This window comes from Cryptomeria japonica, chromosome 4 (genome assembly GCF_030272615.1).
Source record: "Cryptomeria japonica chromosome 4, Sugi_1.0, whole genome shotgun sequence".
In the NCBI taxonomy this organism is placed as follows: domain Eukaryota; kingdom Viridiplantae; phylum Streptophyta; class Pinopsida; order Cupressales; family Cupressaceae; genus Cryptomeria; species Cryptomeria japonica.
The window spans coordinates 104,578,312-104,592,538 of record NC_081408.1 but is presented as its reverse complement, the minus strand read 5'-3'; the positions used below and the strand labels follow the sequence as shown (position 1 = coordinate 104,592,538).

General features: G+C 38.3%; 2 protein-coding genes across 2 annotated transcripts; both read left to right on the top strand.

Moving 5' to 3' along the window:
- Positions 1-2,381: 2,381 nt before the first annotated feature.
- On the top strand, positions 2,382-4,568 carry LOC131052995 (flavonoid 3',5'-hydroxylase). Its single transcript, XM_057987614.2, has 2 exons — positions 2,382-3,381; positions 3,623-4,568. The coding sequence occupies exons 1-2, from the start codon at positions 3,043-3,045 to the stop codon at positions 4,241-4,243; spliced, it is 960 nt and encodes a 319-aa protein (XP_057843597.2). The 5' UTR covers positions 2,382-3,042; the 3' UTR covers positions 4,244-4,568.
- Positions 2,464-3,029, top strand: LOC131874913 (xanthotoxin 5-hydroxylase CYP82C4-like). Its single transcript, XM_059218863.1, has 2 exons — positions 2,464-2,810; positions 2,900-3,029. The coding sequence occupies exons 1-2, from the start codon at positions 2,464-2,466 to the stop codon at positions 3,027-3,029; spliced, it is 477 nt and encodes a 158-aa protein (XP_059074846.1).
- Positions 4,569-14,227: the final 9,659 nt, after the last annotated feature.

Here is a 14,227-nt window from a genome sequence, read left to right as displayed (position 1 = left end):
GACCTCAAAAAAAATTCTACAATTTTATGATTTGATATAGTTTCTCCTTGAGTCCTAGTAATAAATTCATGAATGGACTCAAATTCTTTCATCCTCAAATTTTCAAATTCTTTTTGGAAAGTTTGAAGTCTTACTAATTTGATTTTAATTGTACCTTGGTATGCAGTTTGTAGAGCCTCCCATGCATCCTTTGATTTTGTTATACTAGCGATTCAAGGAAAAATTGAGACATCCAAGGCAGATTGAATGGTGAAAAGAGCTTTGTTATCCTTCTTTCTATCTTCTTTCAGCGGATTTTTCTGTTGTGGTGTCCATGTATTGAATGTATTTTGATCAACAAGTTTTGTGTATCCACCTTCCACAAATTCTCAGAGATCTTGGGATAAAAGTAGGGTCCTCATCTTTATACTCCAATAATCATAGTTTTCTCCAATAAATAATGGAAGCAAAAATGCTAAATATTTTCTATTAGCCATCTAGAAATAACTATTGTTCTAACCTGCAACCTACATAATCAAAACTCTTGCAACCTGCTCTGATACCAAATGAAAGATTGAAATAATTTTAAAAAATACACTCACAAACTAAAAGAGAATTAACACAAATTCATAATTAAAATGAATATGCAAACTGTATTATAAAAATGATATTGGAAAAACTCTAACACAAAATTACAATAACAATAATTGCCTTATAGACAATCATTTTCCTAAGAATAGGAAAAACAAAAAACCTTAAAACAATAAAACTAAAAAACTTTGTTTTATAACTAAAACTAAAAAAATCTATCCTATCTTAGCAGTATACGATTGTTGATTAACAAAAACAAAAAATAGCAAGAAAGTTGTTTTATTTCCAGCACATCAGTTTTATTTCCAACGTTCAACTCCAACGCATCATTCATCCTTATCTTATATTTTGATGCTTGAATTGTTTACTTGAAAACTTTGACTTCTCCATTGGTTCTCACAATAACCATGTTATTGAGGCTACAAAGATGATTATTAATGGACTGATATACTTTATCAATGCCACGACCTCTCCTCCATCTTCGCCATAGTCACCACTCCATGCAAATGGGTGTCACTAGAAGTAGATTGGCTCTTGTTCTCGCCCGACTCCATGTCCATGGGAATTCAAAAATTCACAATCTCTACTACCCCTCGACACTCGCAGGTTCCCACATCAAATCGGATGGTTGTCTTTGTTCCACCTGCAACTCTACCAATGGAGTCCAACAGAGTGACATGCTTGAAAAAGGTTTTTCTTGGCCCATTCAATTGCCTTCACCATTTTCTTTTCAATGGTATTTACCTGGCCCACCTTCTCAACCATGTCATCTGCACAACCCTCTGAAGCCTCAATTACTGCCTGAATTTGTTGCCCTACTACCAGATTCCAGTTTGCATACTCCTCATCTTGATGAATCCCACAACAAATTCCTCTACTTGGCAAGGCACCTCTTGAACTTCAACAATGAGGTCAACCATCATAAACACTTCATACTCTAGGTCTGCTATAATTACTTCTCTGAGCACAAAGCTTCCATTTCATCTTCCAAAAAATATATTAGCTTTGTGAGCCATAGATTCTCCTCCTTTAGCCTCAAAATTTGATTTTTTTGGTAATCCTCCCAATTCTCGATCTCATCTTCCTCAATTTTACCTTCACCTCCTTCTGAGTCTAAATCGTCAATAACTTCATCAATGACAAAATCAACCTCATCTACCAAAATTTCACACAAAGGTGAGTCAAAGGTAGGATAAACAGCTCCCACTTCATCATGAAAATCCCTAGAGCCATAGGACTAAGACATGAGAGCTTGACACCACTCTTTCTAGTTGATTCTCTCTTCCATATCACTTTCTTCCATCTCTACTCAATCTAACCAAGCTCTAATACCAATCAATGTCCAATCTACATCATACATGGATTGCACATAGCCATTTATACAATCATATTCAATTATGAAACGAACAGTTACGAGAAGGCGAATGATCAAATGACTGTTAAGCTTCACATTACCAACATTTCAAAATGTTGATGCTAACAAAATTACATACAAATAACAATTCCAAAATCAATATGATAAAATATTACTAATTACTATTCCATGGGATCGTAGATGGCATCTTTATCTGTTGTCCTGTATTATATCCTTTAAAACAATAATCCAAAAATATGTTGAATAAGAATCACATTGAGAAGTTAAAACGACCCACTCAAATCTGTCAACAATAGGTATAGTAGCTCAAATATAACACGGCCAAGGAAGAAAAAGTCAAAAAACTTTGAGGGTGTCGTACCAAAAAAATCGCTTAAAACGAGACTGGGAATAACATTAAGAAAAAACAAGAAAATTTAGTCTAATGAATGCCGAGAGAGGATTAGATTTATTGTGTGCAGGCCAAGCGCTTTATTAAAAGGTAAAAGTGGCCTTGGCGAGAGGATAGGCGGTGAGTTATGGCGTTGGAAGCCACTTCCATTGTCGTTCTTGCTGTAGCACTGGCTGCCCTTCTGCTAATTGCAAACTCTCTCAGAAGTAGAAACAATAGTTGGGCAAAGACAAACATACCGCAGCCTCCATCATGGCCAATAATCGGGCATCTTCCTCTGCTAAGTAGGAGCAAACAGCCCATTCACAGATTTATATCCTCTCTTTCAGAGCGCTATGGCCCCATCATGTATCTCCAACTTGGCTTCCGCCCAGTTTTGGTTATCGCCTCTTCAGATCTCGCAAAAGAATGCTTTACAGCCAATGACAAAGCCTTTGCTTCGCGCCCATCTATTTCTGCAGGAAAGCATATGGGGTATGACTTCAAAATATTAACCTTGGCTCCTTACGGCTCCTATTGGCGAAGCATAAGAAAACTTTGCAGGCTCCAGCTCTTTACTGCAGACAGAATCGACTCCTTCAGGCAGGTACGCACGTAGGAAATTTCCGCTCTCATACGTTCGCTGTTGGAGAGTACACAGCGAGATTTGAATCCAGTGAACATCAAGTCAAGGCTCTCAGATCTCACATTTAATATCATTGTGCGAATGGTTGCCAGTAAGAGATTCTCGCCAGATCTTGCTCCGGAAGATTTCAAAGAAGCGCAGCAAATCAAGGAGCTGATAGAAGAAACTTTCTTGCTAGCTGGATCATTTGATATTGGCTACTACCTGCCTTTTCTCAAGTGGATAGATCTGCATGGAATTGTGTTTGCCATGAAGAATCTTCACAAGAAGAGAGAGTTGTTTATGAAGAAACTGCTGCACGATCATCGAGAGAAGAGAGGGCTGCGTGCTCCAGACTTGATTGATGTTCTCATCTCTGCAACAGACAACCTTGAAATTCAGTCTGACAATAACGACGATGTGGTGAAAGCCACGGCCTTAGTATGTATAATTTTGAATGTTTTGCAAAATCTTTTTAATCATAGTTTCTTTCTATTGAATACTTGATGTCATGAGATTAGTGTACTTAAAGTCAAGATTCAAATGCCACTGAATTTTGAAGTGGAAACCCCATCTCCACATCAACAGCCGATGCCTTGATCACAGGACACCGAGAAAGTTTGATCAGAATACACAAGCTTTTAAAGGACGCACTTAAAAGTTTTATCTGTTGGTTTTGCAGAGCATGATAAATGCCGGTACCGAAACATCCGCTGTGACAATCGAGTGGGCACTGTCAGCTCTAATGAACCACCCTGACATTTTGTGGAAAGCCCATCAAGAGCTCGACACACATGTCGGACAGGACCGATTAATGGACGAATCAGATATCCCCAATCTGAAATATTTGCAGGCAATTGTGAAAGAAACTCTCAGGCTTTATCCAGCGGGACCTCTTCTACTCCCTCATGAATCTACCAAGGCCTGCACTGTCGGAGGATTTCTTGTTCCCGCAGGAACTCAACTATTGGTGAATGTGTGGGCAATTCAACGGGACGCAGCCTTGTGGGAGCGACCTACAGAATTCGATCCTGATCGTTTTCTCAACAGCGGGAAAGAGATTAATGTGAAAGGGCATGACTTCGAATTGATTCCTTTTGGTTCAGGGAGAAGAATCTGTCCGGGCATGTCTTTGGCATTGATTGTGGTAACCTACACATTGGGGCGGCTGCTTCAGAGTTTCGAATGGTTTGCTCCAGTGGGCACTGTAATTGACATGACAGAGGGGCTTGGTCTCTCAATGCCCAAATTAATTCCATTGGAGGCCATTATTAAACCTCGTCTTCCACTTCATCTCTACTGATATGTCTGCTTACACCATGGAGCAAAGAGTTTTAACCCCTGACCAACTAGTAATTGCTCCTAAAGTGCAGAGTGTTCCCCTGTAAATATTGTAAGTCCTGTCAGATTTATAATCTCCTGCTTTTCCTTCTGTAGATCAATAGCATTTATGCCTGGCTAAATTTCAGAGTGCTCTGATGAGCTCAGAAGCAGAATGTTTTCAGGATTATCTTCCGGTGATCAAAGGGTGAGCTTTCCAATTGAGTAAACATCAAAATTTCTCAAAGGAAGATGATTGAATCTTATTTGTGTTCACTATAGGCTACGAATATGAGTGGCTATAATTTTTCAGTTAGATATTGTTTATGGATTAGATTGTGTGTAAAAATTTTATCAACGTTTCAGATTATTTTACCTAATCCATCACCAGAATGATAGAGAGATAAGAAATGTATAATATAAATAAGATGAATGGTTTTCAGATTATTTTACGTAATCCATCACCAGAATGATAGAGAGATAAGAAATGTATAATATAAATAAGATGAATGGTTGCACACCAAAAGGTAACTTAAAAAGGGGATAGGAGATAGAGAAGGTGACATATGATACAAAGCTCGAAGAACTGAGAAAGAGAAAGAAAAGACTGCTAAATAAAATAAAACATAAAGACAAACAATAACAAAAAATGACAACTAATGAAACAAATTGACAACAAGAAGAAATAACAAACAAGCAAGAAACAAATAATAAACTAATAATTTTAAAGAAGACTAGAAATAATTTAAATACTTATTAAAGTAAAAAATAAACAAAACTAAGACAAATGAGAGAAGAAAAACAATGGAAAAAAAATCAAGGGAAACGAAAAATAAATATATTACACTAAGAAGATAAACAATAACAAGAAATAAATGAACAAAACAACAAAAACAGGAGTCAAGAGATATTATATATATAAATAAACAAGAACAAGAAATCAATGAACAAAAGAACAAAAAGATAAATAGAGAATCAATAAAACATATATATGTTTTAATTTTTATTTATATCTCTTCTTTTTTTTGTGTATGTAGACACTCAAAATTGTCATGTCTAATTAAATAAATATTTTATTTATTTAATTATCTAAGCCTAATTCTTCTATTAATTAAATAAATCTTTATTTATTTAATTAATTCATTTATCCTCTTCTAGTCTTATTTCTTATTTAAATAAATACATTTATTTATTTAAATTATCATTTTCTTAAATTAAATAAATATTTATTTATTTAATTATCCCATTTCTTCTATTAATTAAATAAATCTTTATTTATTTAATTAATTCATTATCTTTTTCTACCCATGACACATGTCATTCATCTCTTAATTCCTACACTACCTACCTCTTTCATTATTTTATTATTTCCTCTACCTACCCTCTAATCATAGTCGACCTCCTTTTACACCTCTCAATCTTATCCCTCCATTTCTTATTGTGTCTTCTATATAAGGAGATGCTTCCTTCATTATCAAACCCTAACTACTTGATCAATTGACTACGCTACGATCCTACTTGCAACCACATTCCGTTCTTTGTTGAGCTCTTGTGCACATAAAATCTGAGAGCAAATATATCAAGCAAGATCAATGGAGATAGGAAGAATGGAGATCAAAACCCTATTGGACATGTGATGGTATTATCTTTGTGATTTTGTTCTATTTGCATTGTCTTAGGTAATCTTCATATGTTATGGTGGATCTTTGTTGTTGTTAGGCTAGGGTTTGGTGGTTGAATTCATTTAGCCTTTCAATTTTGTTATTATTGTTATCCATTTTCACCATACACATTTTGGCACGCCCGGTGGGACACTTGTCCCTTTGCATTTAACCTCCTTGTTGCAGATTTTGTGTTTTTGAAGTTGCAGATCAGACGTTTTCGACAGCATTTTTGATATTTTCGCATCTGCATACTTTCGGATCGCGTTTTTGATTTTTTGGCGCGTCTGCAACAACTTAAATAGCGTCTATGTTATCGGCAACATTTTGTTTTGCAAATGTCAGAACTTGCGTTTATGCCCTATAATCGCATATGTGATTGTTGGAGCTGCGTCTGTGTTGTAGAGCCGCTTCTGTGACTTATAGCCGTGTCTGTGTCTCACAGAACCGCGTTTGCGTCTCAGAACCGCGTCTGCGTCGGGGATAGTTGCGTCTGTGTTTGGCAGTTTCAAAATTTTGAAGTTTATTCATTTCATTTCAGTTTCACATTTTGGGTTTCAGATCTGGTTTATTTTGCGCTAACATTTTCAGATCTAGCTAACGAAATTGGTGCAACTTGTCTTGGAAGCAAAACGTTTGGTTGAAGGCCCCTATTTTCACAAAGTCTTTTGGGTTTAAAATTTACCTAACTTGTGTGCTTGCAAGAAGGGGTGATTATTTGAAACAATCCAAACTACTAACAATCTTTTGTTGCAGGTCCTTGGCAAGGGTTTTTGGATTTTTATTGTGTGCCTTGTTTTCATAGACTAGCAAACACTTCCATTGGTGCACTAAAATTAAATCATTTTCTTTTGTGTCTTGAGCAATAGGCTCTTTTTGTTTAATCTTTAGAGGGTCTGTCTTCCCGTGTGGTCATTAGGACTACTAGTGAGAAGAGAACGACCCAAGTGGTAGCGAGGAAAACCCACCTCTTCCGAACCACTATAAACAAATGTATTCATGGTGAAAACTATGGATAACGTGTGTTGATTAGTTCATACCGACACTATGTCTCCCCATAAACCCATTTGATCAAATTTATTTGATCATTTGTAGGGTGTAACCCCTACCGGCTGGGAGCCTTCTGTATTTACAGAGCTGAAAGTGCCGCATGTATGGCCACACAAGCGGATGCCTTTACTAGCACCTTTTTGTTTTAGAAGCCCAAATCCTTCTAGTTGTTGGGGCAGGAGGTCGAACCTCTGGTAGTGGCCCACACACATACGGTTCTTAGTAGAGATACAAAGTTTGCCACGGGGAGTTTTCGTGGGGACTAATGCTTGGTTGACTCGAGAAGTGAGTGCCGAGGGTGGAGCCAGTGAGGTCAAGCATCTAAGTATCCACTCTGAATAGCGTAGCCTCGAGGGTAAAACCCCATGTGGGATCAACAACTATTGTCCTGGCCAGCCATAAGAATTGTGCTTCACTTATTTTAAACATTCAAACATTCAAGACCAAACAGCAAAACATTGTGTCTTTTGTGTCTTCAAGTGTATGCAAAACAATTTTATATCAAACAACACACTTTTCTTGGAGTCATTTTTGAGTCTAGACACTTACAAACATTGAGTCCTCATCAACATTGTGTCCTCTTGTCATGAAAAACAGTCAAACAGTTAGATTTGGTCACAACAAAATGACTTCACAGATTGGAAAAAATTGCATAAATTTTACAGAAACGCGTCTGCATCCGTTCTAATCGCGTCTGTGTCGTATAGCCGCATCTGTAAAGGGCATAATCGCGTCTGTGTCCCTAGAATCAACAGTGCATTTCAAAAAAATCTCAGAAGCGCATCTGTGTTGAACAGAGCCGCGTTTGTGTCAGGGAACTACGTCTGTGAAGTATACAGGTGCATCTATGTTTAGAATTGCAAAAAAAATTTACAGTCCAGCAAACAAACATAGTCAGTTTCAAAATTCTTGAGCTTCCTAGGTTGTTTCTCCAGGTTTCATCTAGCATTCAACCTGTCTTAGGGTCTCACACAGTCCATCATTGCTTCACATCTTGCATCACATTCACACTTGTCTAAACTTGAGTCAAAAGGTCACTTGCTTGTCCTCATCATACTTTGTCAACACACTACATACAACAACACTTTTCTAAGTGGTCCCTCATCAAGGTTTCTTACCTTTGGGTCTCATTTGGTCTTACTTAGAGTCAAGGTCAACTTACCTCATCAAGAGAAACTATCCTCTCTTTGGAAGTCACACCTACTCTTCTACATACATACTTGGTTTTACACTTTGGACATTACAAGTACACCTCATATTCATTTACACTCCATCCAACTCTTGGTCTTCCACACCCTTTCCATTTTCATCTAGTCTCACACATCTTGGTCAATACCTAGTTCGTGGTTGAAACTCGTCTTCAAAAATCTAGGAGAGAAACTAAAGAGGCTCAAGAGTCCGCAAACATGAGTTCCTATGAGTATGAGAATGATATCTTTTTCAATACTGATCACAATACATTACCTGACATGGATGTCTATAGAAACATTCCAAATGTTGAGAACACGGACACTACAAACAACAATGCTACACACAATGACAATATGGACAACTTTTCAATACATTCAGTAGACGTGGAAGAATCCATTATGAATCCCCATTTCAATCGACTGGTTGAGGAAATAATGAGGAGGGATAGACAATACTTCTTACTAATGATGGCACAAAGTGGAGCCAAGATACCTCATGATTTTGATATGTCTCAAATAATGGAAAATTGACCTTTGCAACAAACTCACTCCAACATGGATCAAAGAAGGCCTAATAGTGGAGGAAATAGAGGACCATATATGGTACCTGAATCACCATCGTCTTTACTTCAAAAATCAGAGGTCCCACATACACATGGTCAAGCATATGGTATTCACCTTCGCAGACCATTATGGAAGTCTTATGCAGACAGATATGCTCAATCACATACTCAAGCTACGAATCAACCAAAGCAATTGGATATTCAAAGGCATGCTCAAAATTTGGACACAAGGAAACCCCGTGTCAAATTTGGGGGCAACACATTAGAACATGACATGCCTGTAGAGTATGGTATACATGGACAAAATAGATATGGTGTTCCTCAACATGAATCTATACCAAGTGCTCCATATATGCAGCATCACTATAGATCCCCTCCATATGAACATGTGTATGATCAATATCATCCATATATGCAACACGCTCCTCCTCAAATTGGTGCCTCAAACATGGGGTATGGTCCAAGAAGTCGATCTCCACCTAAGAGAAATTTGGAGCAACAAATCAGGGACTTACAAAAGAAAATGGAGGACATAGATACACCAAAGCCAACATACACAATGAGAGACATATGTCCTTATCCATTCGACAAGAGCATTCCAATGCCTCCATTTCCTACACACTTTGTGATGCCTAAATTTGATAAGTATAGAGGAAAAGGAGATCCTAAGGCACACATAAGACAATTTTTCACAGCTTGCATTGAAGTAGCTTCAGAAGAGACATATTTGATGAGATTATTCCCACAAAGCTTAGGTGATCAAGCTATGGAATGGTTCTCCCAACTCCCACCTGGTATTAAGTCATGGGGTGACTTAGCAGAGGCATTTATACAACATTTCTCCTACAATATAGAGGCAGACATATTAGTCACTACTTTATGCAACACCAAGCAAAAAGAGGGAGAGTCTTTTGCATCATTTTCACAAAGATGGAGGAATCTAGCTAGCAGATGCTCTTGTGAAATTCCACAAAAAAAAATGGTAGAGATGTTCACACAAAATGTTAACAAAGACATTGGTTATGATCTAAGGAAAGCTTGTTTGTCCACCTTCAGGGACGTTATTGAAAAAGGCTTAGCAATAGAAAAGGTCCTAATTGAGCAAGGAGTCATTAAGATATTCAAGGAAAACAAAGATGACTTTAAAGGAAAAGACAAGCCAAGTTTTTGGAATAAAAACAAGAACACAGTCAATGATGGTGTTGTTGATGCCAATACAGTGCGACCCAAATTCATCTTTTCAAGATCAAGTTCTACAAACAATCAAGTGAATACTCAAACAACTTCTAGATCACGAAGGAAGTACACTCCATTGGGAGAACCACTTGAGTCAGTCTTCAAAAAGCTAGTGGCAAACCAGGTAATCACAGTTCCAGATTTTCCTCCATATGAACCAAAGGTTAAACCAAATTGGTGAAATGATGATGAGTATTGTGAGTTTCATAAGAGAAAAGGTCATAAGACAGGAAATTGTCATCAACTGAAGAACATCGTGCAAGATCTCATTGATAGAGGTGACATTGAGATTGAGGGACACTCATCCAATCAAGAACATGAGATGTTTAAGGAGCCGTTCCCAAAGCATGACAAGGGAAAAGCTAAAGTCATAGATGATCAAGCCAACTATACTAGAGCACCTTACAACTATGATTCAACTATCAATCACATCTCGATGGACAATCATATCTCTACTATTACCATCAAGAACAAAAATCCTGAGAATCCTACTCAGAGACCCAAGATTGTTCTAAGAGGTGTTGGATCTTCTTCCGAACCTACCTCTAAGTGTCATGTTACAACTCGTCAAGGTAAAATTACTTTGCAAGGTGCTTCAACTAAAAACACTGCTTCTGCATCAACCAAACCTGAGTATGACCTTGTAGAACAGTTAGGGAAGACACCCGCGCTCATCTCCATCCTTGAGCTCTTACGCATATCCCCCGCTCATAAAACTATTCTTGACAAAATCTTGAGAGACACTGTCGTTCCTACTGATCTGAACATGGACCAGTTTCAAGCCATGGTGGGATACCTTTCCATTCCACATTCCCTTACATTCATAGAAGTCGATGACGCCTCCGTAAGTCGGCCACATAATGCACCACTACATGTTGAAGCCTTCATACACAAACATAGAATAAAGCGAGTCCTGATAGATGGAGGAGCAGGTCTAAACATTTGTACATTGAGCACCATTAAACAATTGGGATATTCCGACAAAGCTGTGAATTCTACAAATAAAATTACTATCAAAGCATATGATGATGAAGAATGCTCATCCAAGGGCACAGTCACCTTACCTCTAAGAATTGGACTAGTTACAAAGGATGTGGTTTGTCAAGTCCTCGATCTAGATCTCACTTATAATATATTGCTAGGACGTCCTTGGATTCATGAAATGAGGGCAGTCCCATCGACATATCACCAATGCATTAAGTTTCCTCACAATGGAGTCGAGGTAATAGTTAACGGTGATCCTAATCCATTCATATATTGCAATAACCTGAGATCACATACTGAGACCATCATTCCCAGTAATTGTGAAGTTGTTCCTTCTTCGGCATACATTGATCCTGAGTCATTGAAACCCTCGACATCAAAGCAAGGTGAGCTTAAAGGCAAATTTCAGGACAAAGGCATGAGAGAATACAATTTAAATCAGACCATGTACTTACGACAAGTCATGAGATCTCCAAAAGAATATGGAAGACCACATCCTAACAAGCAAGTATCCATCGTGGTACTCGAATGGGACCCTACTACCTTTCAAAGATGGGGCAAACTGGAAGAGGAAGACTTATACAAAATTCTCTAGAAAGATATTGAAAATAACACACAAGATCACATCAATATACCCTGTGAGAAATATGGCAAAGGCTTCAAGATTCTACAAAAATTCGGGTATGATGGAAAAAGCCCTCTTGGGTTATGAAAGGAAGGCATCATTGCACCTTTACAACCTGAATTGACTGTAAAAAAGGAACGCTCGAAGGGACTTGGTTTCCTGACTTCCAAGATCCACACTAAAAGGATAGAAGAAGCATTACAAATCAAAGCTGCCAAACTTCAACAAGAGGATTGCTATTCCATAGACTCCAACGAATGGGAATGGGGTTCAGACAAATCCTCTAATGACTATAAGCTCACCAAGACATTCAGAGAGCCAGATGAACCCACAGAAGAAGAGGAATTTTATAAAAAATTTAGAGTTGGTCAAGAAACAACCCATGAGGATGCCACACAGTCTTTGTCTCAAGGTCCTAGGTTGAAATCACATAGGATGAGAACACCTATCCCAGAATGCGCTACTAGTGATGACAATTCGGATTCGCTCACGATCAAAACTGATGAGGAGAGTGCCATCGATGACCTCGATGATTACCTTGACATACCCGAATATAACTGCATCTTCACTCTTAGCCCCGCTAACTTCGAAGACATTAAAGGCCTTCCCCTTGTTCATCATCAACTCATTGGCAGTTTGACACATTCCAAAATGATGAAGCTATTATTGACTATCTGGGCATGCGAGACAACCTTCCCCCTGGGGACCATAAAGTAGGATACACTATAGAACTCAACAACATGGCATATTTTGGTGAGGGTGTCGGACCTTCCAGTCGCAAAAATGTGAGAATAAGAACAAATCAAGCGTCTTATGGCGAAAACCACAATGTGGCGCTATCTGATCCCAAAAAAGTAAAAAGAAAGGACGTATCTGAGGGCGAAAACCTCTCTGAGGCACCCGAAGATGGAAGGCTCGACATTCTCCCAACATCATATGAGGAAAAGTCATCCATGTTGGTAGAAGAGACTATCAAAACAAACATTGGTACAGAAGAGGTTCCACACAACATATTCCTGGCTCAATCATTGACAAAGTCCGAAAGGTCAAAATTCATAAGTTTCTTCAAAGAATGACAAATCAACTTTGCATGGTCATACGCTGATATGCCGGGACTAGATCCGGATTTGGTAATGCATCACTTGACAGTCAAACTGGGGGCAAAGCCAGTGAAACAGAAATTAAGAAAAATGCATCCACAAGTGGCATTACTGGTCAAAGCAGAACTTGAGGAATTATTGGATGTCGAATTCATATGCCCAATTGATTATCCTGAATGGATCTCCAATTTAGTACCTGTTAGTAAACCGGATCGCAGCATCAGAATATGTACAGATTTCAGAGACATCAACAAAGCTTGTCCAAAGGATGACTTCCCATTACCAAATATTGACTTAATTGTTGATCTCACGGCAGGTCACGAAATGTTATCATTGATGGATGGATTTTCTGGTTATAATCAAATCAGGATCGCACCCAAGGATCAACACAAAACATCATTCACTTGTCCTTGGGGAACTTTCTGTTGGAATGTTATGCCCTTTGGGCTAAAAAATGCAGGTGCTACATATCAAAGAGCCATGACTACTATCTTTCATGATCTCATGCATGTAACGGTGGAAGATTATGTTGACGATCTCTTGGGTAAATCAGTAGACAGAGATACACATTTGGACATACTTTTAGTCGTCTTTGATCGGTTGGAAAAATACAAAGTAAGATTAAACCCCAAGAAATGTGTCTTTGGAGTAACCTCCGAGAAACTCCTAGGATTCATTGTGTCCAAAAGGGGAATCGAAGATGATCCAGCAAAAGTCAAGGCCATCTTGGAAATGCCACCACCCAGAAATATCAATCAACTTCAATCCTTACAAGGCAGACTCCAGTCCATACGAAGATTCATAGCGCAACTTGCAGATAAGTGCAATCCTTTTCAGCACTTGCTACATAAAAACATCAAATTCAAATGGGACGATAACTGTCAACAGGCTTTTCAGACACTCAAAGCTTATCTTTTAAATCCACCAGTTCTGATGCCACCAGTTCCAGATCAACCTTTGTTACTATACATCTCAGCTACTCCAACAGCACTGGGGGCACTCCTAGCACAACAAATTGCTGAGGGCAAGGAAAAGGCAGTATACTATATCAGTCGCACATTGGTGGGATATGAGCTAAACTACACACCAATCGAATGTGCATGTCTCACCGTGGTCTTTGCTTCATAGAAATTATGGCATTATATGCTCACTCATAGGACTAAGTTGATTGCAAGAATAGATCCGTTGAAATACCTTCTCAATAAAGCAACACTTACTGGGTGACTAGCCAAATGGGTAATGATCCTGAGTGAATTTGACATCAAGTATGTGGACAAGAAAGCAATAAAAAGACAAGCCATCACAAATCAATTAGCAGATGCCCCCATGATTGATGATGTTCCTCTAAATTCAGAATTTCCAGATGAATCCATTTTAACAATATCACATGTAAAGCCATGGCAACTGTACTTTGATGGCTCATACACACAGCATGGAGCAGGAGCTAGTATCCTCTTTATAACTCCTCCAGGGGATTCTATACCAAAATCATACCACTTATCATTTCCTTGCACTAACAATATAGCGAAATATGAGGCATTAGCAATTGGATTACGGA

What these genes read in the sequence shown, in the direction of transcription:
- LOC131874913 (XM_059218863.1), top strand. Translation starts at nt 2,464, where the DNA reads ATGGCGTTGGAAGCCACTTCCATTGTCGTTCTTGCTGTAGCACTGGCT. An exon ending in TCTGCAGGAAAGCATATGGG is followed by an intron (nt 2,811 to 2,899) that starts GTATGACTTCAA and finishes TCTTTACTGCAG; the next exon opens with ACAGAATCGACTCCTTCAGG.
- LOC131052995 (XM_057987614.2), top strand. Translation starts at nt 3,043, where the DNA reads ATGGTTGCCAGTAAGAGATTCTCGCCAGATCTTGCTCCGGAAGATTTC. An exon ending in TGGTGAAAGCCACGGCCTTA is followed by an intron (nt 3,382 to 3,622) that starts GTATGTATAATT and finishes TTGGTTTTGCAG; the next exon opens with AGCATGATAAATGCCGGTAC.